The sequence below is a fragment of the Rhamphochromis longiceps genome, linkage group LG7 (assembly GCF_057381845.1).
Source record: "Rhamphochromis longiceps isolate RC_006_pf linkage group LG7, R_longiceps_female_GT1.1, whole genome shotgun sequence".
Taxonomy (NCBI): Eukaryota; Metazoa; Chordata; class Actinopteri; order Cichliformes; family Cichlidae; genus Rhamphochromis; species Rhamphochromis longiceps.
Window position 1 is genome coordinate 71032863 of NC_140563.1, and position 25741 is coordinate 71058603.

The 25741-nt window shown below is 47.2% G+C and overlaps 1 protein-coding gene across 4 annotated transcripts; it reads left to right on the forward strand.

Moving 5' to 3' along the window:
• The first annotated feature begins 8813 nt into the window (after positions 1 to 8813).
• Positions 8814 to 20242, forward strand: rbl2 (retinoblastoma-like 2 (p130)). 4 transcript variants are annotated; one of them, XM_085415121.1, is made up of 22 exons: positions 8818 to 9275; positions 10064 to 10194; positions 10586 to 10786; positions 10924 to 10988; positions 11310 to 11438; positions 12166 to 12326; positions 12892 to 12956; positions 13117 to 13288; positions 13367 to 13530; positions 13602 to 13717; positions 13787 to 13890; positions 14114 to 14275; positions 14397 to 14561; positions 14845 to 14953; positions 15061 to 15315; positions 15389 to 15588; positions 15671 to 15847; positions 16145 to 16216; positions 16315 to 16402; positions 18390 to 18625; positions 18894 to 19067; positions 19772 to 20242. In XM_085415121.1, the coding sequence occupies exons 1-22, from the start codon at positions 9138 to 9140 to the stop codon at positions 19934 to 19936; spliced, it is 3249 nt and encodes a 1082-aa protein (XP_085271247.1). In that variant the 5' UTR covers positions 8818 to 9137; the 3' UTR covers positions 19937 to 20242. The 4 variants fall into 4 exon arrangements, 3 of the variants coding, with proteins under 3 accessions (XP_085271247.1, XP_085271246.1, XP_085271248.1); XM_085415120.1 differs by having other exon boundaries at positions 8867 to 9275; positions 18387 to 18625; XM_085415122.1 differs by having other exon boundaries at positions 8874 to 9275; positions 14114 to 14251; positions 18387 to 18625.
• Positions 20243 to 25741: the final 5499 nt, after the last annotated feature.

Consider the following 25741-nt stretch of genomic DNA (forward strand, 5'->3'; position numbering starts at 1 on the left):
ACACACACACACACACACACACACACACTCAAACACACACACACACACACACACACACACACACACACACACACACACACACACACTCAAACACACACGCACACACCTCTGCAGACGTTATGTTTCTAAATTAAAACGAGATGAATGATGCTCTCGGATTGGCTGCTTCTAAACCTCCCGCCCCTACACCACGCCTCCCCCCACGCCGCGTCTTCCTCCGTGGCTACTTTGCGTAACCACAGCACTGAAAAACGTATAAAGTTTCAATATTTTTATTTTAATACTTTTTTAAATTTACATTAATATTTATTTAGTAATTATAATTTAAATGCAGAGTTTATTTAGTTAATTATGTTGTTCTTAATAATTCTTAATAACACTTTACATCAAACTCCTGATGTGGGAAATTTACATGTAATCCAATTACTTAAAGTCAACATTTAAGAGTAAAATGATCTCAAAAATCCAGTGAAGTCAGACAAACACGACCAAGAAGCTAAACGACTTCATCAGCGAAACACGCTCCAGCGAACACGACTGAAGGCCGCGCCCCCAAACACGACTGAATCGTTCTGCGATGTGTCTGTATCGATTTCTTCATATTTCTATTTTACTCCAGCACAGCCGGTGTGCAGCACGCATCATGTACAACGACAGTTGATTCTGTTCTAATCTGACAGACACGCCTAATCCCAAAAACAAGATGAGACCCTGCAAACACAGCTGTCCCTGAAACGCGGCACGTGTCTCTCGGCCTTCAGCGGGGCCTCGCCGCTGAGCGTTTTCTCTCCGTGCAGCAGGTCTCCCACATGTTTGTGATTTTCTCTTTATTCATGTTTTTAGTAAATGTGCGTGACCTTCAGAGCCACCGTACCGCAGTGACAGCCTTCAGAGTATAATCCCAGTGTCCAGATTACAGGCCGGCGTCTTTGCTCTGAATGTTTCTCTGCGATTCATTTTCTGACAGCAGGAGAGTCTTTGTAGCGTCAGCGTGCCATCAGGCAGATGAATGAGGCTAAACGTTTTCTTTATCTGCCCCCCCGACACGCTCGGCATGATGGGAGGCGATACGGCGTGGAGGGTAGGTAGCATTAAGCTTCCCATTGAGCTCCAACATCTGCTCTGACAAACAAGAGGGAAAAGCTGGAAGCTGTTCAATTTCAGCGCGACCCTCAGAGGATACGAGGCGCTAAGAGGCTTACACCTCCTGCATTTCCTCCACGTGCGGTGGGGGCTCGCTTTAACCAACCACTTGTGCACATTTCAGATGCAGCAGCTCGTCTTTTGAGTTTGATCCTGATCCCGCAGCGACAAATGGGCCGAGCGAGGATCCTAAGCTCTCCTCACAATGAGCCGGATTCAGGGAGAAATCCGAACAGGGTTCACGTTCAGGAGGCCGAGGCTGCACATCGCGACCTCCGCCGCAGACATCTGCAGAGCTGTGTGCACGACCACAAATTACAGTTTTGATCTGAAAAACTAAATTTAAAGAGATCTGCTCTTTATGTCACTGTGGCTCAGCCACGTGAACTATTTTATCGCCGTATTCATCCACAGCCGGAGGTTTCTTTGCAGCAGGCACAGCTCGCACACACCGACTCTTCTGCTGGATTCAGACAGTTTTTATTTGTCCATAAATCTTCTGTGGTTTTACGTCTTTGTCCTGTTTGTGTTTTTCAGGTTGGAGGCGTGAGGACGGGGGAGAGGTGAACGGCCAATCAGCACCTGAGCGAACACCTGAGCAGAACTGTGCGGCGTTTCCGGCGCAGACGGCCAGGCGGACACTTCCCGCGCTGCTTTTTAAAAGCTGAAGGTTTGTCAAGTCAAGTCAAGTCAACTTTATTTGTCAATTCTGCCACATGTACAGGACATACAGAGAATAGAAATTTCGTTACTCTCAAACCCTAGTGATTAAAAAATGCAAATAAAATAATAAAGTATAATATTATTATTATTATTATTAATAATAATAATAATATTAACAATAATAACAATAATATTAACAATAATAACAATAACAATAATATTATTATTATTATTAATAATAATATTAACAATAATAACAATAACAATAATATTATTATTATTAATAATAATAATATTAACAATAATAACAATAACAATAATATTATTATTATTATTATTAATAATAATATTAACAATAATAACAATAACAATAATATTAACAATAATAACAATAATATTAACAATAATAACAATAACAATAATATTATTATTATTATTAATAATAATATTAACAATAATAACAATAACAATAATATTAACAATAATAACAATAATAATAATATTAACAATAATAACAATAACAATAATATTATTATTATTATTATTAATAATAATATTAACAATAATAACAATAACAATAATATTAACAATAATAACAATAGTAACAATAATAATAATAATTTATATGATGGAAAGTCTGAGGAATACGTTTAATTGTGCCTCCTCTGACGGTGCCAGATGGACAGCTCGGGTTCACCTCCCGGCCTGTTCAGAGTCCCTCAGCCCCCCCGAGCGACTCCCCGTCACCTCCCCTCCACCAGCTTCCAGCTGTGTGTTTACGCTGTCAGACGGTGAGGAGCATCCTGGCGAGGCGGCGAGGGGTGCAGCCGTGGGCCGGCAGCTGTCGCCTGGTGATGCCACTCAAACCCTCCTGCCACCTCCTGCCACGCAGCTCCTCCTCCTCAGCAGCTGGGACGGCCAGCAGGCGGCTCCCTGCAGCTCCTGCAAACACGCCGTCCCTCAAAATTACCCAGAATCTCCAGTGATTGCAGTGCCGTTTCAGCCTGCATCCCCGCCGTCTGACCCTCTGCTCCGCTCGCTCCTCTCCACCTGCCCCAGCAAATGAAATCATTTCATTTCATCAGCCATCATATTTCATTTATTCTCTTCGTGTTGCTTTAATAAAGTGAAAGTTTGTTTTTCTCTTTTATTCGCCTTCTCAGGTGGACACAGGTAAACCTGACCGTTAATCGTGTCAGAGAATACTGAGAAATAAAAGATCATGATCACCACAATTATCTGACACAAGCGTGATGATTAAAAGCTGGAAACTGGCAGAAAACTGTGGTGCTGATGCGTTGACGTGTGTGATGGAGGTGATGTGGAGCTCCGCCCTCCTCTGACCCTCTGCAGTGAAACCAACCTGCCCAGACTGACAGCCACTGAAACTTTAACCTGCACAGCCGACTGAAACGTCTGCTTCCTGCTTCACACTTTGTGAAACCTCGTTAGAGGCGGTGGCAGGTGATGCTGCGGGAAGCAGAGGGGGAGGCTGCCTGCAGTCTGTTTGCTCAGAGCGCCCCCTGCTGGGCATCACCTTTTATTTTATTTTACTTTATTTTATTTTATTTAATCTAATAACTTTAATCTCAGCCAAACACGGAAAAAAGCCAAACAATTACATTTTTGAGTTATCCGAGTGACTTATATATCATGTTTAACCTGAGTAGCGAAAGAGCGGGGGTCTGAAAACGATGAAGCCGGGAGTCCGCTGCTCTCGCCGGCTCGAGTGATCATTGAACCCCCCGGCTTGATATTGAGCTGGTGGGTAACAGACATCTCCGAAAATGTCGAAGCACTTTTGCAAATATGCGATATCTTGATAAACCGAGCAGATATTTGATGTTTACACAGCTACTTTCTCGCCTGAAAATATAAATATAAACTTAAACGTTTATTTTGTGACCCAGAAAGAGTAATGAGAGTAATATTAAAACTTAGTAGCGGCCGCCATTGTTGGCAGCTGAAATTTGGCTGGGCCGCGCTATGAATTCTGGGATATGGTGGGCCACGAAGGACACACCCGACCCATCCTTCAAATTCGGGGAAATGAAGGACGCATTTGAAGGAGTTGACGAATTGGGACAGCCTTCGCCGCCTGGCTGTGACGTAATCGGCCTTCAAATGCGGCCTCCGGAGGATGCAGCGACGTTTGGGACACAGCTATCGTTCCTAAAAGCTGTGACGTCACAGCAGCTCATCAATGCGTACAGATCATTTTTACACTACACTGATGGTTTATGATGTGATTTTATGCATTTATGTCTGATGGTGTGTTTCTTGTTTGGCACGTTTACACTTATGTGTCCTTTTTAAATCATAAACTATAAATATAAAACATTTAAACTTTTCTATCTGTAAGTCTCGTTTATGCAGCCACAGATGACACAGTGGCAGTCCTAGAGCCTGGGGGGTCCTGGGTACATACTCAAAAGGGGCCCCTCCACTGGGAGTTCATAACAATGAAGTTACAAATAATAAAATTGATAAATAAAATAGATTTAAGAGATTTTTTGTTGTTGACTGAGCTGAAATGATAAACAAAAGGCAGACATCGTGTAGCAGGGATCTTAAAGCTCCGCCCACAGTGGAGGCGATCTGCTTGTCACACATCGTTTTGAAGCCAACAGCTGGTCTAACCCTCTAACATATTTACAACCAGGTCATGGTAGTCACATGACCCTTTGACCTTTTTTATGTGAGCACGCTCAGAGCCTGAAGCAGCAGCTGGAACCGGGACGAGGATCAGGACTGGGACCAGTTACATCCAGCTACTGCAGCTGTGTCAGAATAAATAAAGTTTGGAGCTCTTTCCACACAGACTCCAAACATGTGAAAAGGCTGAAAATTATTAACTCATAAAAACTTTTTTTCACAGAAAATAAAACTTTCAGCTCTAAAATCTTCATTCTGTCATTTTAAAGATGGCCAAGTTTCCTCAAAAAGGAATATCTTTATTTTTGAACTGGTTTTAGAGGAAAACATCCATCCATGCATCCTCTTCCGCATCAGCAAGAGGCAGGGTACACCCTGGACAGGTCGCCAGGCTAACACATAGAAACAGAAAACCATTCGCACCTATGGGCAATTTAGAGTTACCAGTTAACCTGCCCCCACTTAACTGCATCTGTTTGGACTGTGGGAGAGAACCCACGCAACCACGGGGAGAACATGCAAACTCCACACAGAAAGACCCCGGCCATGGTGAACTCAGGACCTTCTTCTGTGAAACACCAAAAAGACACAAGATCAAAACTCAGCTTTTCAGATTCAGGACATTTGGAGCAGAATCATCACTCTCATCATCATCATCACTCTCATCAGCAGCAGCAGCATCATCATCATCACCATCATCATCATCATCATCATCATCATCATCTCCCTTCTTCCTGTTAAAAGGGGTTTTTCTTTCCCACTGTCACCAAAGTGCTAGCTTAATCATTAGCATTATTGCTGATGATGTTTCATATGGAGTTTAAGAAAGTCATTTTGAGACATCCACATTTTCCAATATTATTCAAACATTTCATTCTCAGCACTTGAAGAAAAGTCTTTATTTTATTATTTATTATTTATTTAATTCTTCTAAAATGAAACTGTGGAGCTGCAAACAGGTTTTCTCCCTCGGGCCGTCTCAGGGCGTTTGTACGGTGTCTCCCTCCAGGTGAGCATCCCCTGCAGGCCAAGCCTTCCCTCAGCAGTCGCTCTACCTGGGGCATGGTGGGAGCTCGCAGACCGCCTCCCTCCTCTGAAGCTGCAGCTGTCTGCATCTCTGCTGGAAGCGGCGCCTCCTGCAGGTGAGCAAGGAAGAGCGCTGTCAACACCTCAGTGGGAGGAGCGTCCTTTAAGCTGAAGCTGAGCTCAGGATGAAGGAGAGACTTTACAGAGTGTTGGAGCTATCTGTTCTTTATTTTTTATTATTTTGAAATTAGTTAAAGTTTGTTGTTAGTTTACTTATATTTTGGGGTTTATTTACAAGTTTATTTGTAGGTTAATATTTGTTTCAATGTTTTATTTGTTTGATTTTACCTTGTTAAATCAGTCAATAAGTGTCATGATCCTGGGCCATGTTGGCCCAGTATTCTTAGTTTCATGTATTTTTGTATTTTGCTCCTTATTTAGGCCATGTTTCCTGGGCTGCCCTGTTACGTTGTTCCCTAAGTGTTTTCCCCTTGTGACTCTTACCCCTTGTGTGCCCCTCTGTGTATTTGTGAGCCCTCGTCTCTCCTTGTGTTTTATTCCATGTTTTCCCCAGCCCGTTATATCTGTGTTTTCCCCGTGCTCTCTCCTCCTGTCTGAACCTCTGTACTTCCTGTTTTACTTTGCCCGTCTCCCGTCAGTGTTGCGTTCACTTCTGCCGTGTCTTGTTATGATTATCAGTGTCAGCTGTGTTCCCCGTGTGCTCCCACTTCCCTCGCTAACCTTCTGTGTATTTATGTCTGCGTCTCCCTCAGTTCTGTGTCGCGTTCTCCCTCATCCATGGCCGTGTGTTTTTCCGTGTAACATGTTATACTTTCCAGTTTAGTTTGTATGGTTTTTCCGTCCAGCAATAAAGCTGTGAAGTTTGAGTTAATTCCTGCCTCCGTGAGTTTGCGATTGGGTCCTCATCCAGCCTGCACACAGCCGCAACCATGACAATAAGAGCTGTAGGGCCATTTTGTTTCTATAAATAGAGAGACTGGTATAGGACCAGTATGCACTGGGGTGGGCCTGTGGTTTTTTACCAGAGCAGGAGAAGCAGCAGGAAGTAACAAAAAATGGATCTTGTTATTGCCAAACTGGATGAATAAACCATAAAAACGCAACTTTAAAGTTTGGACAGTGGACTTCTTTCGCCTGCGTACGAAATAGTATCTCAGTGCAGCAGTGGCTTGTGGACTTTTAATTGTGGGATGTTTGGTTTGTCAAACAAAAGGAATTGCCACTACACAGAGCTTTCTTCATGATGATGCATAACAAAAATAAAATTACTTGAATTGATTAATATGATGATTATTTTAATGAGGTAGTCAGTTGATGAGTGAAACTTTATTAGAAAATCATTAAACGGCCTCCTTGTGTCACATTTTATACCACAGCATATGAAACATATCTAACAGTATGATCAGCAGAAATGCAAAGAGATAGAAAATTCTTAAAAGGCCCTGCAGGTGGCGCTGTGTGTGGTTGGCTTGTGTCCATCCTGTGAAAGCTGAGGTCTTTCCGGAGGTGGGCAGCTGTGTGTTAAAGGAGTTTGGTCACTGACCTTGACGACCTGCAGTCCCGCTGCTGTCCAGCAGGGGGCGAGTCCTCTGAAGATTGACTGGATAATGAGTCTCCTGCTCAGCTTGACCTCTGACCTCAGTGATGAGATTCTGGTCTCAGTCACTGGTTTCAAGTCTGATTCAGGCAAGATGGGAACGAGAAAGTCAGAGGAATGTTTGGGTAGCACCTTTAAATAATTTTCTCACCTTAAAAACACAAATCAGTTCATTCAGGAACCAACAGCACACTGCAGCCTGATGTATAGAGATGAACTTTAAAGGACAGTTGGAAAAATTACAGTTCTGAAGATCCACAGAAATAAGGCGATAAACTTGCCAGCGTTAGCGTACTACAGACCTTAAAAACCAAACAACACTCAAATAGGTGACAAAAGACCAAGAAAACAACGTAAAAACACAAGAAAATCACTTCCTGTTACTTTAAAGAAGGAAGAGTTATCAAAGACTGTACAAGATGCACACATATGTGAAAGGATCTGAAGGAGACTTCAGAATTCTTAACACGTGACAACATGTGACTAGGATGGCGTGTTACAACAGAAGAAGGAACCTCCGTCTGTGCGGCCGGCTGAACAGGAAGGAGACGAGGTTAAACAACGAGTGACAGAGACCTGCAAGGCCGTCGCTCCAGACGAGATGCATGTTTCTACATCGATGTGAGCCGCTGAGCTGGACGGAGAGAATGCAACAATAATCGACAAAGATTAATCTCAGGATGGAGTTTATATCAGCACTGCAAGCTTTCAGTAGCTTTAAAAAACGGTGGTAAGATCATTATAATGAGTCTGAGTTTCTGACACATTCCTAAAGTGATGACTTCAGTCTCTAAGTGAGTTTATTGTTCTATTATTCTGTCTTTAACACTTTATTGAAAGGAGCCGCTGCAAGAAGAAGACGAAACATTTACAACTTTACAATAATTAACACTTGATTGCATCGCAGAAAATCCAGCATGAGGTGAAGAAATGTGTGCGTGAGTTCTGCGTGTTCAAATTAACGGTAAATTAACTTTATGATAATAACATTTTGTTGAGGACCGTGAGACAAATGCACGAGTCACAGTTTAAGTTCATTAAGACCTTTATTAGTGATGATATTTAAAGGTGTAGAGTCATCTCCAGATTCTAAACAAAACTACAATCAATTTATAGAATCTGAGATTTAATTCAACACATAAACAAAGTGCAATAACTCTGACTAACATCTTTATTTTTATGACTCGTTTGGGTTCCTATCTGCTGTTTAGTGAATGATCTCTGTCATCTGCACTGATTTCCACACACCCACAGTCAGGCAGTGTGGGTCAGGCCTCAGCTGATTATTAAAGAATCTGAAGGGTTGGTGTGTACAGTGCTACAGCACAGCCAGGATGTACTCAAGGTCTAATCTGCTGCCCACAGTCACAGTTTTGTGGTAACTGCAGCATTAATCTATCAAACTCTCCTGAGATATAATGACTGCTTTCCTTTCACACACTAATGTCGTGGTTGAGCAGCTTTATTTGGGTTGTTCTGACAGCTGAGTCTTTGTCCCGTTTCATCCTTCGCTTTCACTGCACTGTGAGGACCTGTGCAGCAGTTTAATGAGAGCCGAACGATGAGCGCTCATTTAAACGTTTGCACAGGTTTGTGTTTCCCGCCTTTTACCGATCACAGATTTTACAAAAGTTATAATTTAATGTTTTTCAGATGGACTTCCGGGCGAGCGGAGCGCCACACCAGCGAAAAACACAAAACAACCGGAAGCAGCACCAGTGTGATTGACAGGTGGGCTCACCCACTCACACTCAGCTACGCACCCTTAGTGGGCGGGGCCCCGCTACGTTATTTGTGCTATTCGCTAAAGCACGTACGCTGAGACGTGACGTTTGACGCTGTGGCTGGCAGCCGCGCATGCGTGCGTATCTGTCAGTCAAAGGACTTTTAAATGGCCTCGCAGGCCGGGAGCCCCGGTGCTCGGTAATAACGGCGTTATTCAGGACATCAGCCCCGTGAATAGCGTGTCCGCGCGCCGCGGGAGGCCCCCTGTGCCCGGCGGGGTCGACACTGTCCGGTCAGTGCGGTGAAAATGAGCGACGAGGACGAAACCGCGCAGAGAGCGCGCCGCGGGTTCGAGGAGCTCTGCAGGGCGCTGAACATGGACGAGGAGGCGAGCGGGGAGGCGTGGGGGAGCTACGAGAACATCAGCAGGAACTTCACCCTGGAGGTAAGCACGCTCACCTGGACAGGTGGCTCTGTGACGTGTTTCTGACGGGTCTCGGCGTCCAGGGGCAGGGGCGTGTCCCCAGGGGGCGGGCGGATGCCTCTTTAACTGTAGCGCTGTCGTTCTTCTACAGCAACAAATATCTGAATACTTTTACTCGAGTACTTCGGTGCCCTGCAGGGTGTTTCCTCCTCCATCAGGTGAAGGTGGTGTTTATGTTGCTCCGCCCAGCAGTCCGAGGTATTAAACACAGTAATAATAAAGAACTGTGCTACACTAATATCAGCATAACGAGTACTTTAAGTACTGTGAGTACTTGGATCTGAGCAGTATGGCGGTTTATTTTACTTCATGATTGCTCTAAGTACACTGAGTATGACCATTAAATACCCAGGAACGCCTGAGGGGCGGGGTTTGTCGTCACAGGCTGAGGGGCGGGGTACACCTGAAGTTATTTATAGGTGTTTTTAGTCACAGGAGGCTGTGTGGAGTCAAACCTTATTTTGTATTCTTACATTAGATCTGCTTAGGATGGGTTCAAACTCAGGTTCAGGTTCCTGAGTTGTTTTAGAAAAGCTCAGGTCCAGATCATGGAGGTCAGCCTCGGCACAGAGCGACGTCACAGCCTGAGCTCTCTGCTCAGGGAGCAAGTGTTCACTACCGAAGGAAACGAGAGGGAAGGAGATGAGAGTGCTGTCCGTCCCTCGATGCGCCCTTCGTCCTTTTAAATAAAAATTATATTTATTCATTAACGTCTGCAAAGCTTCCTGTCATCTTGTTTCCTGTCGCAGGGCAGCGAGCTGCACTGGTTGGCGTGCGCCCTCTACGTGGCCTGCAGGTCGTCTGTGCCCACGGTAGGAAAAGGCACGGCCGAGGGGAACTACGTCTCTCTGACCCGAATCCTGCGCTGCTCCGAGATGAGGTCGGTGTGCCCCTCTCCACCTTCACACCCACAGAAACACAATCACTGATGACATAACGACACACGGCCAGGCAGGTAACCCAGGTGAAGAGAATCAGGGCGGGGCCAGCAGGCACAGTAACAGAGGCAGACCTTCAAAATAAAACAGGAAATAGACAAAAGACTATGAACGCGAGGGAACGCGAGAACCACTCAGACACACAAACAGCTGGAAACGAGCAGGAAAACTAAATATATCAGCTACAAAATATTTAAAATGATGAATAAATAAAAATAGAATAAAATGGGATGTGCGCTCTGTGAAGGGTTTAGAGGCGACCACAAGGTTTTTATTACATCATCTTTGTGGCTCGGCTCGCTCCTCATGTCCCCGCCCTCTGCTCCTCCTCAGCCTCATCGAGTTCTTCAGTAAGATGAAGAAGTGGCAGGACATGGCTGACCTGCCGCCGGACTTCCGTCAGAGCACCGACAAGCTGGAGAGGAACTTCATCGTGTCCGCCGTCATCTTCAAGAAGTACGTCCCCATCTTCAAATCCATCTTCAGGGCGCCGTCAGAGGAGCCGCCGCGAGTGCACCGCAGCCGCAAGCAGAGGTGGGACCGTAACCTCTGACCTCACCTTCATGCTAACCGCTCAGTATTCAGTTCTTTGGTGTTTGTTGGTGTGGTCGCCAGGCGGGGGCGGGTCTGCAGTGCTGCCTGGTAACATATGTGCGCTCTTTGTTTTGCAGACGCCACCCGTGCACCGTGACCGAGGTCTTCAACTTCTGCTGGGTGCTGTTTGTCCACGCCAAAGGTAAGCACTTCCTGTTTAATGATGTCAGAGAAGTCCGTCACAGCGCCCTGGTGCAAACCACAGCTCGTCACAGACAGGTGGAGGTTTTTCCTCCCCACTGTCGCTCACGTGTGTGGTGTTTCTCTGCGTTATTGTTGGGAGCTGCAGAAATGGGATAATAAATAATCAGAACTGTGAAGCTTCAATCTCGTCCCAGCAGCCACTCAGCTGGAACGCCAGGTCTCGGCGTGCGGCTCACTTCCTGCTCTCGGCTCTGGTTCTGCTCATGCACGCTGATGAGTCCGGTTTGCACCTCGATGATGTTTCTGCTTCTTCTTTCAGGGAACTTCCCCATGATCAGCGACGACCTGGTGAACTCGTACCACCTGCTGCTGTGCGCCCTCGACCTCGTCTTCACCAACGCCCTGCTGTGCAACGCCAGGAAGGACCTGCTGAACCCCGAGTTCAAAGGTGGCGTCCTGAGGCTGACGTACACATCGTTCCTGCCTTTGTTAACGTGCTGTTCACGCTCGGTTTAGTTTGGTTGCTGTAGTAACGTCTCCAGTTCTTTGAATAAATCATGTCGGCTGCAGAGGAAGCCTGCTTATCGCTCACCTGCAGCATTGGGTCACACCTCAAATAAATCAAAGGTGGAGCCGGCAGCAGGCTCTGTCAGCGCTGCCCTTACTTCCTGTCGGGTTTCCTGTGCGCCCCCGTGAGGCCCCGAAACACCACGTGATCCCGTCAGGCACAACCCTGGAGCCGAGCGAGGTCAGACTCGGGGAGCTCGCCTGCTTCATTGAACACTCCGCCCACGAGCAGCGTTTCGGCATGAAACTAACATTTAAAGAAAGGTGCACGTTTAGAGGCGGGAGGGCGCGGTTCAGCCCGCTCAGGTGACACGAGACGCTCCTGAAGGTTTGGGTTAAATACCTGCCTGTTAAACAAGAAGAAGGTCGTGCTGGCTGAACCAACAGACCAGCGATCAGGATTTCATTATCCTGGGATTGAATCAGCTGCAGTAGAACCAGGATTAGAGCTGAACAATATCATCAGCGCGACTGAGGAGGTGGAGCCTCCTGGGGCCGCTGTGGGGTTAACACACGAGGAATGAAAGTTTAAATGATGTTATCGTTAAAAATAACACAATTTGTGTGTTGTCATGTCTCCATGGTAACGCTGTCTCTCCGTCCCACAGGGCTTCCTGAGGACTTCGGCACCAAGGACTTCCGGCCGGCCTCGGGCCCGTTCTGCTTCATGGAGCAGCTGTGCCAGTTGCACGACGGCCTGGTGCTGGAGGCCAAAGGGGTCAAAGAGCACTTCTGGAAACCCTTCATCAAGAAGCTCTTCCACAAGAGGGTGAGCCACCTCCTCCCACACCTTCACTCAGGTGAACACACCTGAGCGGGTGCCGGGCCTCGAGAGCCTCGGCGAGGTTTCCTCTGTTGGTTTGGAGCCACTCCACGGGGTAAAAGCAGAATGACGGGCGTGTGTTTCACACGCGGCGTTAGTGAGGGTGTTGGAAAAGTGCATGTTAGTGATCTGGGTTAAAGCAGAGGGGTCAAACATAAGGCCCGGGGGCCAGAATCAGCCCAGCAAAGACTATGGTCCGGCCCACAGCACAGTCGGAGCAGCTTGGGACTGAGAACTGAGACTGAGTGTGAGCCCCGGTGTTGAACACGTCAGGGATGCAGAGTGCAGTAAAGCGAGCGCGTCTTTAACATGTTGGCTGTTTGTCTGCTCTGCAGAGCTCTGCTGATAAATAATAATCACATCAAACATCAGAAATCATTTAAAGTTTTATACGATTAAATGTAAATGAATAATAATATTGGTTGGTTTGGTCACATAGAGCAGCTTCGTACCTGCACAGGTAGGAACCGTGTTGGCGCTACACTCAGCTTCCTCTCGTGTCCGTTGGCAGATTCTCCGAGGAAAGGAGGACAGTCTGACCGGCTTCCTGGACCCCATGAACTTTGGAGACAGTCTGTAAGTTTGAAGGCCGTTCTGTGTTGGTTAATTGGAGCTGTTTACCTGTAGCAGGGGGTAAACTAAAGACCCACGTGTTTCTGACTCAGCCCCCTGGTGACGGGTCATGGTAACAGCACGTAGACGCCGCTGACCGCCCTCTGCTCTGATTCGCCCTCAGTTTGGCGCTCAGCCGCCTGTACGAGGAGCACGTTTTGGCCACAGGCAGCCTGGACGAGAGGATCTTCACCGGCGAGGGAGCGAGCGAGGACATTGGCACCCCGGGGCCCTGCCTGTGCGAGGGGGCGGAGCACCAGAACAGCGCCACCTTCAGGCTCCACACCAGCCTCGCTGTAAGACCTGACCTTGCCTCTTTTACGCTCTCTGATTGGTTTGCTTCCCACCTCGCTAACATGCCACCTCCCCCCCAGGCCTCGGCTCTGAAAGTCTCCACCCCACTGACGGGCAGGAAGTACGTGCAGGAGGGCAGCCTGGCGTCTCCACTCTCCTCCGCCATGAAGAGCGTGGGGCGTCTCCACACGCTGCTGTCGGGCACCAAGCAGGGGCCGAGCGCCAAGCTGGCCGAGACGCTCAGGTACGTGTCAGCGTGTCTGACGTCGTCTTTAACTCTGACCCTTTCAACACGCCTGCTCTCGTTTCGCCCAGGAGCTGCGCCAGAGACCCGAGCAACGCCATCAGCCGGCGCCTGAACGACATGTTCGACGTCTTCTCCCAGCACTACGAGGACGGCGCCACAGACGGGGGCAGGGCCATGGGCAAAGGTATGCACGTAGCCTCGCATCACTGCACACGAGCGACCTGCTGTGACCGAGTAACGTTTGTCCTCGCAGACATGGCGGTGAAGTACTTCCACCTGGCAGAGGCGCTCTACTACAGGATCCTGGAGTCAGTCATCGAGAGAGAGAAGATGATTCTGGGCGACGCCGACCTGTCTGTGAGGGAAAACACTTATTTCCATTTTCAGAGCAACTTTGCATGAGTCACAGATCAGAATAATCCTTCTTTATGTCAGCCTCCATCACTGCTTCATCTGCTTCCTGTTTGAATGTTTTTCTCAGATTATCTCACATGCAGCCGTGTACTGATAAAGTCATCTTATAAAGTGTGTGTGTGTGTGTGTGTGTGTGTGTGTGTGTGTGTGTGTGTGTGTGTTGCAGTGTATTCTGGAGCAGGATATCTTCCACCGCTCTCTGCTCGCCTGCTGCTTGGAGATCGTCATCTTCTCCTACAGACCTCCTGGAGATTTCCCCAACGTGCTCGGCATCTTCCAGCTGCCTGCCTATCACTTCTACAAGGTATCAATACGCCCTCATCAAAAAGTAGGTCCTAACAAGGTTTGTTTTTCAGAAAACGCCAGATGATTGGATGGATGATGGATGATGTTTGGATGGATGATGGATGAACAGTTGGATGAAGAAAGCTTGTCGTCTGTCTCTGCAGGTGATTGAGGTGCTGGTGCGGGCGGAGCAGGGTCTGTTTCGGGAGGTGGTGAAGCACCTGAACCAGGTGGAGGAGCAGGTCCTGGAGAGTCTGGCCTGGACTGGCGATTCCCCGCTGTGGGAGAGCCTCCGTGGGGCCAAAGACCACGCCCCCAGCTGCCAGGAGGTCCGTCCATGTTTGATGATATACGTGTCGGTGTTTCCTTCTTTGTGCTTTTTTGTTCGTGTGGCCTGAGGTCAAATGTAACTGCAGACCTTCATGTTTGGTGGTTTCTGACTCTGGGTGAATAACACCTGCAGGAGGCCTCGCTGTGATCAGCTGATTCCGGTCCTGTTGATCCGTAAAAACGTCCCGCCTGCTGCGTGAAAGTCTCGTCCTCGCTTCTCCTCTTCTTGTTTGGCTGAACAAAGTTTCAGGTGTGTTTCATCAGCAGGTGTGTGTGTTTCAGGTGATGCCTCCTCAGTACCTGGAGCAGCAGGATGAGAGCAGCTCCGGCAGCGTTCCTGTCACTCCGGTCAGCCACGGCGCCGAGCTCAGCAGCAGCAGCACGCTCAAAGGTCACACACCTGATACCTGTCACACCTGCACACTGTGTGTGTGTGTGTGACTTCTGATGCAGCTAAAGGACTCTTGGAGCTCATTGGCCCTCCTCTTCCTCCTACAGGTGTGTCCCCCTCCCCAACCACCCTGTTGGACCGTTACAGCTCACCGCCGGCCAGCACGGCTCGCCGCCGTCTCTTTGTTGACCCCGTGGACAGCGAGCCCGGCCTCGCCTCCAGTGGCTCCGCCAGCACTGCTGTCGCCAAGCCCACCCAGGCGAGCCTCGTCACGGCCATCCCGGCGGGACAGACTGTGGTCACTATGGCAACTGCCACCGTGACCGCCAACAACGGGCAGACAGTGACCATCCCTGTGCAGGGTGAGGGTCAGAAAACACGAGCCCGAAGGTGAAGGTGAGAAACGGCACCCTCTGACCTTTGACCTCTCTGCAGGGATAGCCAATGAGAGTGGAGGGATTACCTTCATCCCGGTGCAGGTGAGCGTGACAGGACAGGCTGGTGCCGCTCTGCAGCCGCTGCCCCCGCAGGCGCTCGCCAGCACCATCGCCGTGCAACCAGCCACTGTCAAGCCGGCCCCTAAACCAGCCGGCGGCACGCTGAGGAAGGGCTCGCTGTCACTGTTCTTCAGGAAGGTACGTGCTCGTGCACATGCTCAGTGCGGCTCTGCTTCCGCTGTGTAGGTGTGATTCGTTTACCTGCAGCGTTTCCTCCCAGGTGTACCACCTCGCCAGCGTCCGCCTCCGAGACCTGTGCGCCCGACTGGACATCATGCCGGAGCTCCGGAGGAAGATCTGGACCTGCTTCGAGTACTCGCTGGTCCACTGCACGGACATGATGATGGACCGACACCTGGACCAGCTCCTCATGTGTGCCGTCTACGTCATGGCCAAGGTCAGTCAGGTTCTTCATCGTCGTGACAACGAGCTCAGAGATGTTCTGAGACTCGCAAAGAAGAAGAGCAGGTTCAGTTCAGAAAGGCCAGAGGTATCCCACCTTCACCTGCAGGAGCTTTGAAGGGTTAACTCTCTGCCTCCAGCTTTACTGTCACTCAACTCTTGACTCTCTGGTAACAGGAAGCTGAGCACGCTTGTTTTCAGCTTTTCTGCTCGTCTTTGACTTGGTGCTGCAGGAGGAACGTCTCTGTGAGCTCTGTGCTCCAGTAACATGTGACCTGTTTGCTTCTGTCAGGTGACCAAAGAGGACAGATCCTTCCAGAACATCATGAAGTGTTACCGCTCTCAGCCTCAGGCCAGCAGCAATGTAAGGAACTCTTCCTCCCTCCAGCTTGCTGTGTGAGGAAAAACGAGGGGTGACAAGCTGCTGCTGATGTTCTCCAATGTTCTGTGTTCGTGTTTCAGGTCTACAGGAGCGTGCTGATCTCAGGGAGGAGGCGTCACTCCAGCACCAACAAACCGAACCCGCTCACAGACGGCAGCCAGGACGCAGGTACAGACACATGACCTCATCCTGAGGTTGACCTCCCTGAGCATGCTCAGTCGGTTCAAACGTGTGGAAACATCAACTCCGTTAGCAGTGTGTGTTAGCGTGTGTGTTAGCGTGTGTGTTATTCTGTGTGTTAGCTGTGAGTGTTAGCGATGTGTGTTAGCGTGTGTGTTAGCTGTGAGTGTTAGCGGTGTGTGTTATTCTGTGTGTTAGCTGTGAGTGTTAGCGTGTGTGTTATTATGTGTGTTAGCTGTGAGTGTTAGCGGTGTGTGTTATTCTGTGTGTTAGCTGTGAGTGTTAGCGTGTGTGTTATTATGTGTGTTAGCTGTGAGTGTTAGCGGTGTGTGTTAGCGTGTGTGTTATTCTGTGTTTTAGCAGTGTGTGTTTGCTGTGAGTGTTAGCGGTGTGTGTTAGTGGTGTGTGTTAGTGTGTGTTTTAGCAGTGTGTGTTAGCTGTGAGTGTTAGCGGTGTGTGTTATTCTGTGTTTTAGCAGTGTGTGTTAGCTGTGAGTGTTAGCGTGCGTGTTAGCGGTGTATGTTAACATGCATGTTAGCAGTGAGTGTTAGTGTTGGTGTTATTCTGTGTTTTAGCAGTGTGTGTTAACGGTGCATGTTAGCGTGCGTGTCAGGTGGTCTGGTTCAGTTACGATTATAAAAGCATTATAAACCTTCAGTTTCTCACAGCGATCATTTTAAGCTCCTGCAGAAGAATCCGGTTGTTTTTTGGCGATGCTAACCTCAGGGTTAGCTTACAGACTCCACACCTGCGTCTCTCCGTGTGTTTATGCTGCTGCAAGCCACCTTGCAGCCCACGTCTGACCCGGATCGTCCCTTCCTGCTGTTTATGACGTTCATCAGTGTCTTGCGTCAATGACATGCTCCTGCTGTCAGCAGTTTCATCACTCAATCTGACGTGCTTCCTGTTTCCTGCTCAGGGGGAGATTTCAGACTCTGGTCGTGTCCAAATTCATGGGCTGCATCCTCCTGTGGACCTGGCCTTCGCGGTCTACGTGGGCCGGGTCCTCAGAAGGTCGGGTAGGCCGGAAGTAAACGGCTGGGGAAATTGGACGGTCTCGCCTTCAGATTAGCGTCACCGCTGTCTCGGTGGAGTTTAATAAACTCAGCCGTCTGCTCCTTGCTATCTAAAATATAACAGGACACTGGCGTAAACTCTCGACCGTCTCACACTTCTGTTTGATCAGTTTTCTGTTTGACGTTTATTCAGCTGTGTGAAAACCAAGGAGGAGGGGGATTAATAAAGTTTTATTTTATCTAATAATCTAATAACTTTAATCTCAGCCAAACCGATTTACTCACGAACAAACAAAACACTGAAAAAAGCCCAACAATAACATTTGTAGGTTGTCTAAGTGACTTATATATTACGTTTAACCCAAGCAGCGAAAGTCCGCGGTGATCTGAAAATGATGTGCCGGGAGTTGTGCCGTTCTCGGCGGCTTCAGTGACCCTCGAGCTCCCGGCTAGCTGTCGAGCTGGTGGGTAGCAGACATCTCCGAAAACGTCGAAGCAGTTTTGCAAATATGCGATATCTTGATAAACCGAGCAGATATTTGATGTTTACACAGCTACTTTCTCGCCTGAAAATATGTTAAAAGTTTATTTTGTGACCCAGAAAGATTAGTATGAGTAATTTTAAAACTTAGTAGCGGCCGCCATTGCTGGAAACTGGAGTTTGGCTGGGCCGCGCTATGAATTCTGGGATATGGTGGGCCACGAAGGACACACCGACCCATCTTTCAAATTCGGGGAAAAGGAGGACGCATTTGTCGGCTGCATTCGGAGGAGTCTACGAATTTGGACAGCCTTCCGCGCGTCGCTGTGACGTAATCTGTGTACAAATGCGGCCTCAGGAGGATGCAGCCCATGAATTTGGACACGACCTCTGTGTTCTTGTAGCAGAAGCACAGCGTCGGCCATCTTTGTGTTCAGGTGCCGTCATTGTGCTCTTACTCTGTTCTTCCTTCCAGCAGGTGGCGACGTCAGCCCGGTCCCTATTCGCTCCAGCAGCACCTTACCCACCCCCCAGCCCGGCAGCGCCCCCTCCACGCCCACAAACACCTCCAACAAGACCTCGTGCACGTCCACCGCCAATGCCGGGGAGGAGGAGCAGGAGCGAGGGGACCTCATCCACTTCTACAACAACGTGTATATCAAGCAGATGACGCCCTTTGCTCTGAAATACTCGCCAAACTCGCTGTCTGCAGGGGTACGTGGACTGAGCTGGGAGCCATTTAGCTGATCAATAACATTATTGATTATTAATGCAGCAGCTTAGTGTCTGTGAAGCTGATGATGAGACTTCTGGACCAAACATTTAAACTTGACTCATTTTAAATCCAAGATGTTTAAATATCAATAAATGTCATTAAAAAGGCTCCAGCAGCACAAACACAGCCCAGGCGGAGGCTGACGGAGGCTGACGGTTGGGCGTGACAGCATCGTTCTCCTGACCTCTTTGTTTTTCTCATGCTCAGGTCGAGACCCCCCCTCTGTGTCCGTACCCTTCCGTGAGGACCGGCTCTCCCCGCCGGATGCTTCTGTCTAGCAAACACTCCATCTACATCTCGCCTCACAAGGCAGGCTCCGCCCCCTCACTGATGACCCCCAGGGAAAAGATTCACTACTACATCTGCAGCAGCCCCCCCAACGTAAGCCCCCACACGAGTCACTGCTCACGTTCACAGCAGCTATTTTATCCGTAACGACGTGTTGACGCCACGCTGTTTCTTCTCGTACGGAAACCAAACTGTTGCTTTCCTCGTGTGTCTGAAACGTTCTCATGATTTTAAAACCTTCAGTGGTCGATTTACACTCGGCTTCTCCCGCCGGCGCCGGCACACGGCAGCGGCGGTTAGAAAAACGAGCGAGAGTCTGTCGTACCTCTGCGGTGTACCTGGGCTTCGTGATGCAGGCAGAGGTTAGAGGTCCGTTTATAACTTCACATGATGTTCAAACAGTTTATTATACAGGATACAGTTTGGCTTTTCAAAATAAAGTGTTCCTCTGATGTTTTCTGGAGAAACTGAGCGTAAAACCAGCTTCCTGTCCCAACAACGGTCGTCTCGAGATGCTTCATCCTCTAACTTTATTTAAACAGGTCCATGTGAACGCGGACACAGGTTAGCTGTAGCTCATCAATATTCAAGTGTTATTATTTAACATCTTTAAACAGGAAGTCAGATTATGGAGGGATTCCTGAAAGTACGATAAAATGGTCCCCCCTGCAGGACGCCGTCATCACCCTGAAACAGTTTAATAAACGAGCTCCGAGATCAAAGAGTCAGGAGTCTGAGCATGTGCAGCTCAGCCCGACAGAGCTTTGAACACTAATCTGTGACCTCTGACCCTTCAGCGTCTCCAGGAGATCAACAGCATGATCCGCACCGGAGAGACTCCGACCAGGAAGCGTGGCATGGCTCTGGAGGAGGGAGCCTCGCCCAAACGCGTCTGTCCCGACTCCAACGCTCTAATGCGCCGCCTGCAGGACGTCGCCAACGACCGCAGCTCCTCCCAGTGACGCACGCAGACACAGACGGAGTGTTTTACTGTGAAGGAGCAGCTTCCTGTGTTTTAGTCGTATTTTCCTTTCTGTTTTTAACATCAATGTTTTAAATCTGTCGGTTTGGTCTTAAACTTCGTGGCGTGCGTGTTTCGTCTCCTTCGCTGTCCCATGTCTGTAAATACGTGTACAGAAGAGCAAAGAGAAGCTATTTAATGGAGCTCACAGCTGTAAGTTAAGTGCCTTTATTTTGTACTGTTTACATCCTGCAGGCGTTTCCTTGGTTACAGGCTCCTGATGTAAAAACAATAAACTGTGTGAACTGAGCTGGCTCCCTCTGTCTATGTGAGCTGCAATAAAACTAAGTGTGGAAAAGAAACCAGCAGCTGAGAGTAGGACGATGGGTGGAGACGCTGTTAGTGACATCAGAGAGGGGGCGTGGCTACAAAATGTTCAACATAACTCTGTGTTAGCTCGATCAACAGGAGTCCAGTCGGGGGTCTGAGCGTGCTCGTCAGACATTTTAAACCATCGCTGCAATCATCACGTGGAAGTTACCAGAATCTGAGAGATGAAACGCCTCTGCTCCAGTTCTCACTCAAACGGGGGACGCCGCTGACGTCTTCTGGCTTCACTTTATACCTGTTCACGTCGTCTCCGACTGAGGACCCCAGTTTACCTCCCAGAGTGAAAGAGTTCTGTGCTTAGGTTAGTCTCACCTGGCTTCAATCCCAGACCAATGGGCAAGCAGAGACTCAACGGACCAGTTGTGACCTCCTCAGCATCTGGACCATTCAAATCCTGACTTTGTCTTCAACCTGCTTGGTCTGTAGAAGGCGAGCTGCCTGTTCCAGCAGTATGACATCATCTATGCTGGTGACAAAAAGTTGTGTACTGACAGACGACGGCGCTAAAAATGTTTTTAAAAACGTAAACTTTAATCGCTTATTTGTCAAATCCAGCTTCACAGCCAGAGTTACATCTGAGAGCAGCGCTCCACGATGGAAACACAACTGAAACTCTAAACACACACACAGGGATCACCAAAATAAAACAGGAAATAACAACACGAAGACAAGAGAAAAAGAGAACTAATAAATGCGGGATCGTCAATAAGATTTTAATAAGAAAATAATTCTTGGGGGGAAAAAGTTTCAAGATAAAATATAACGAGTATAATGATTAAAGAAAGTTAAAGTGTTCACATGATCAGAAACAGCCACTCTGACACAGCGTCACTGAACACCTCTCACCAGCAGGGGGCAGCAGACCAAAGGGTCGAACTACATCTCTGCTCCAAAGTTCGAGTTACTGTAGACCAGGAGTCGACAACCTTTCTGATGATGAGTGCATCTAAAGTTTCCTCAGACGTCAGTGTGCTGTATGACTGCATTAGCAATAAATCTAATAACGCTCTATATGAACAGTTACACACTGTATAGAACAACTTTATAGGATTATATTTGTTCACAGATGTTGGCAGCTGTCAGCGAATAGTTTTCAGCTATTTTGAAACAAAGAAAAAGACTTTTTATCCATAACAGCAAATGGACTGAACAACAGAAAATACAAATGCTATTTATGGTCTCCTCACGACAATGATAAGAAAAATAAACTGGGCCAATTTGGCATGTTTGTTAATACAGAGACACACATGTTAATGTGATCTCTGGTCTCCCAGTCAGACACACAGGTCTCCCAGTGTCCAGCATTCAGAGGCTACCTGAGGACTCATGTGAGAGAAAACCTGCTCACACAGACATGTAGAGCCAAATACTGTCAATAAGGCCTCTGCAACGTTCTGAAGACAGTTAAACCTGTCAGGTAGTGACGTCCAGCAGGTGAACATGCAGCTCCATGAACACGCACAGCTGTGGATTCCAGCTGCTTCGATGTCGCATTAACTGGTATTAACTCAGCCAGTTAATGCGAGACAAACCAGCTGCTCATTAAAGCTTCCGAGACTTCCGAGTCTTCGGATGTATCCGTGTATCTCCGTGGTGCTGATGCTGCGCTGAGCGGACAGCTGCTGAAGCTGCTGTCTGAAGCTTTTGAAGTGTCTGAATGTGGAAATTTCAACATCGCTTGATAAAACTGCCAGCTAGCAAGTTATTTTTAGCCAACTACAAGTTGAACCTGGTAGTTGGGTTGTTAGTTAAGATACCGTCATTAAGAAGCGGCACAACTAATGTGTCTATGCGAGCTGATTTGCGATGTGCACCGCTGGCCCGGCCATTTATTTGTTAATGCACCTTCTCAGATTAACTCACTGTGTGTTGTGCCCAGGGCTGGACTGGGACAAAAAAAAATCGGCCTTTTGACGAGAGACCGGCCCCCCAGGTATTAAAGCCATGAAGCCTTTGAATGAAAACAAACGCTGTTGTGACAGTGATGTGCAGTCTTGTTGGTATATGTATGATTTCTATACATTTTATGTCAGATAAAAACGTTTGTTGTAAGCTTCAGATAATTATTTAATAAAAGCGAGACATTTTAAATGAGAATAAGAAAGAAAAGTATTTCTTTGTGCCCCCCTCTCCCTGTTAATGCCCTACATGCCCCCCTAGCAACACTTTCCTAGACCCGCCCCTGCACAGTTACCAGCTGTCAGCTGCTTAGAAAAGGATCCTGGTGTTATTTGTCTCTCAGAAACAGTTCATAACTTCAACTCATTCCTGTCACCTAAAAGGTAAACCTGTTTCTCCATCACAGCTCTGATGATTCAGTAAGGACATCTCCTGGTTTCATCTTCATGTTTCCCTCTCACCACATATCCAAACCGACATCATGACCAGCAGCTTTACAGCTGTGGCTCCAGCAAACATCAGCTGATACTAGAAAGTAATATTAAATAAATTCTAACAACAGCTGATCAAGCTTAAACGTGCTGCTGTTGTTTAGCGCGACATCCGCTGGTTTCCTCTTTCTGGCGCAAAGTGGGCGATAAACAAACAAGAGAGCCGATCAGCTGATCATTGATCAGTTTCATGATTGAAGTAGAAACAGGAGAGAGAGGGGGGAGGATGAGAGAAGAAGAGGCAGCTGTGCAGCAAAGACACAGAATAACTGCAGCTTTGTGCCTTTTTCATTGTAGCTGAAGTCCGGGACAAACTGTTCCTTTTCACCTCAATAAGAAACGTAATAATTTCTCTGAATACCAGACGATTCTGTTTTTTACAGGACGGTATGTCCACATATGTCAGGATAGATGGAGCCCTGGCTGAGATTATTCGGGTTTGTGTATTTAAAACATGTAAAAAAGAATCAGTTCATGGTAATAAAATGTTGATAAAAGGATTGAAAATCATCTGCTTAGATAAATAAAAAGGATTTCATGTTCAGTTATTATGCAGGACAATTTGGTTAATCTCAGCGACATGTAGAAAACTCTACAGGTGGTTTTAAAGAGGAAACCATGGCTGCATTCAAATCAAATTCAAAATTCTAATTTTATTTGTCACGTACACAGTCATACACAGTACGATATGCAGTGAAATGCTTGGACAACTGCTCGTGACCTAAAGAAAACAAAAAAGGAAAAGGCTATGAATAAGATAGGAAATAAATATGAAAAATTAAAAAGGGTAAATTTAACTAGGAAGGAATAAAATATAAATTAAGGTTAAAAATGAAATAACTGTACAACACAAATTAGAATGAAGGGTAAATTTAACTGGGAAAGAATAAGATAAAATATATAAATTAAAGTTGAAAATAAAATAACTGTACAACAAAATACACAATATAGAACTATATAAGAATGTATGAAGAAATATAAATAAATATATACACAATAACAGCAGCGTGATTTAAGTGATGAAGTGAAAACAATGTCCAGAAAGTCCAGTGTGTGTGTAAGAACCATATGTGTGGGTCAGTACTGTGTGGTGGTGTGATTGAGAGACCGTATCGCCTGCGGGAAGAAGCTCCTCCTCAGTCTCTCTGTGTTGGTCTTCAGGGAGCGGAATCGCTTTCCTGACCTCAGCAGAGAGAACAGTCTGTTGTTGGGATGGCTGAGGTCCTTCACGTTCTCCTGGTTCCTCATTCATCTGCCCGCCTCTCGGTCCCGCTCATCGGTTCTTGCTCTCACTACGATGTGTCGGGGGAAAGTGGGCATTACTTTTATTTTTATTGCACATAAATGTGATGGTGCAGTGGAGCCTGCTCCAGGACAAAAACAACTGCATCATGTTGCAACACAGCTTCAGCTCTTTGCAAGCACCGGCACAGGTAGCATGCTAACGCTAAGCTAAGAGGGGAAATCCCTCCAACCTGCACAAACATGTGACCCACAGCATGCGTAGAGATGCTGGAGACTCTTACAGTGGAGCCAATGACAATCAATAAGGAAGTTATGTCGATAATGGGATCCAATCACTTATCAGTGCCCATCCCTGGTGACTGCAGAGTGCTAACTGCTCAGCTGTGACCGCCTTGGCCACTTTAATGAGAACTGTTTTAACTTTTAAGGAAAAGGTTTTGTTTATAAAAGAAAGAACAGCTGGAGCTTCAGAGACCCTTTTACTCCCCAGATAAATGCCTGTTGAGAGGACAGTTTTGTGTCAGATCCAGCTGTGGGGGTCATTGTTAATCTTATCAGAAGCCACTGGTTACACATCGCAGCACAGCGAGATCAGGTCCAGTCTTATCAGAGCTACGTGGGACCTGGGTCACACATAAGACAGGAGACTACTTTTGAAGACCATTAGAATGAAAAACAATGACACAGAAATAAAGTAACAAACTAAGTGTAAAAACAAGACTTGGTTAAAAATCCTGAGAGGCTGAATAACAAAAGTATTTATGATAACAATGTTTTTAAGTCCTCAAAAACATCATGAGGCCCTCAAACTGGAAATCAGTGAGTGTGAGGTCGACGAAGCTGAGCGACCTTTGAACTTTAGTGAAGGTGGAGGGGACCAAGATGAGCTGATGGATCAACTTTCATAAGATAGAAATAATCAACATGCATGTTTGAGCTTTTAGTTTATTTATTGGTTTCTGTTAGTTTGAATTTATCATATCGGGATTATTTGTTGAAATTACAGCAGAGACATTCAAACCCGGTGAGCAGTGAGGGACATTAGACCAACTGTAAAAATTGGATGCAGTTGTTCGCACTAAACCCAAACATTCACCATCTTCACTCATGCGGCCATCCCACTGGTGCTGAAGGCTGCCGAGGTCGAAGCTGACTGCAACAACCAGATTCTCCATGATAAGGGTTAAGGTAGGGTTAGGACTGTTGTCAGGACTCTTTGTCCCTCCTTCAAGGCCACCTGGGTCCACTGGAGACTGCTGACCTTCACTTAACCAGGAATGATGACACACACACACAGACACACACACACAACATTGTACCTGATGGGTACAATGTTGGTACCTGATTGTACCTGATGGGTACAATGTTGGTACCTGATTGTACCTGATGGGTACAATGTTGGTACCTGATTGTACCTGATGGGTACAATGTTGGTACCTGATTGTACCTGATGGGTACAATGTTGGTACCTGATTGTACCTGATGGGTACAATGTTGCTGTTGAGGGGTTTCTGCTGCTCCTGCTGCTGATAGTGCTGGAGGGCGGGGCTGTGTTGATCTGAGACTGTAGACATTAAAAAGTCCATAGGAGAGATGGTAGCTGTGTCATGAGATAATAACAAAATGCAAAGATTGGTGACAGCGCTTGGAACCATAAGGCAACAAAAACTGTGAGAAATAAATTAGGCTCTGCCTGTGAATCACTCTTTGCTTCTCTTCTTCCTTCCATCCCATCTTTTCATATATCACTCTGCTGTCATGGTCCTGGGTCGTTGACCCAG

Coding starts and splice junctions, on each gene's coding strand:
- rbl2 (XM_085415120.1), top strand. CDS start 9,138: ATGAGCGACGAGGACGAAACCGCGCAGAGAGCGCGCCGCGGGTTCGAG. Junction 13,718..13,786: donor GGGCAGGGCCATGGGCAAAG/GTATGCACGTAG, acceptor TTGTCCTCGCAG/ACATGGCGGTGAAGTACTTC. Junction 14,276..14,396: donor CAATACGCCCTCATCAAAAA/GTAGGTCCTAAC, acceptor CTGTCTCTGCAG/GTGATTGAGGTGCTGGTGCG.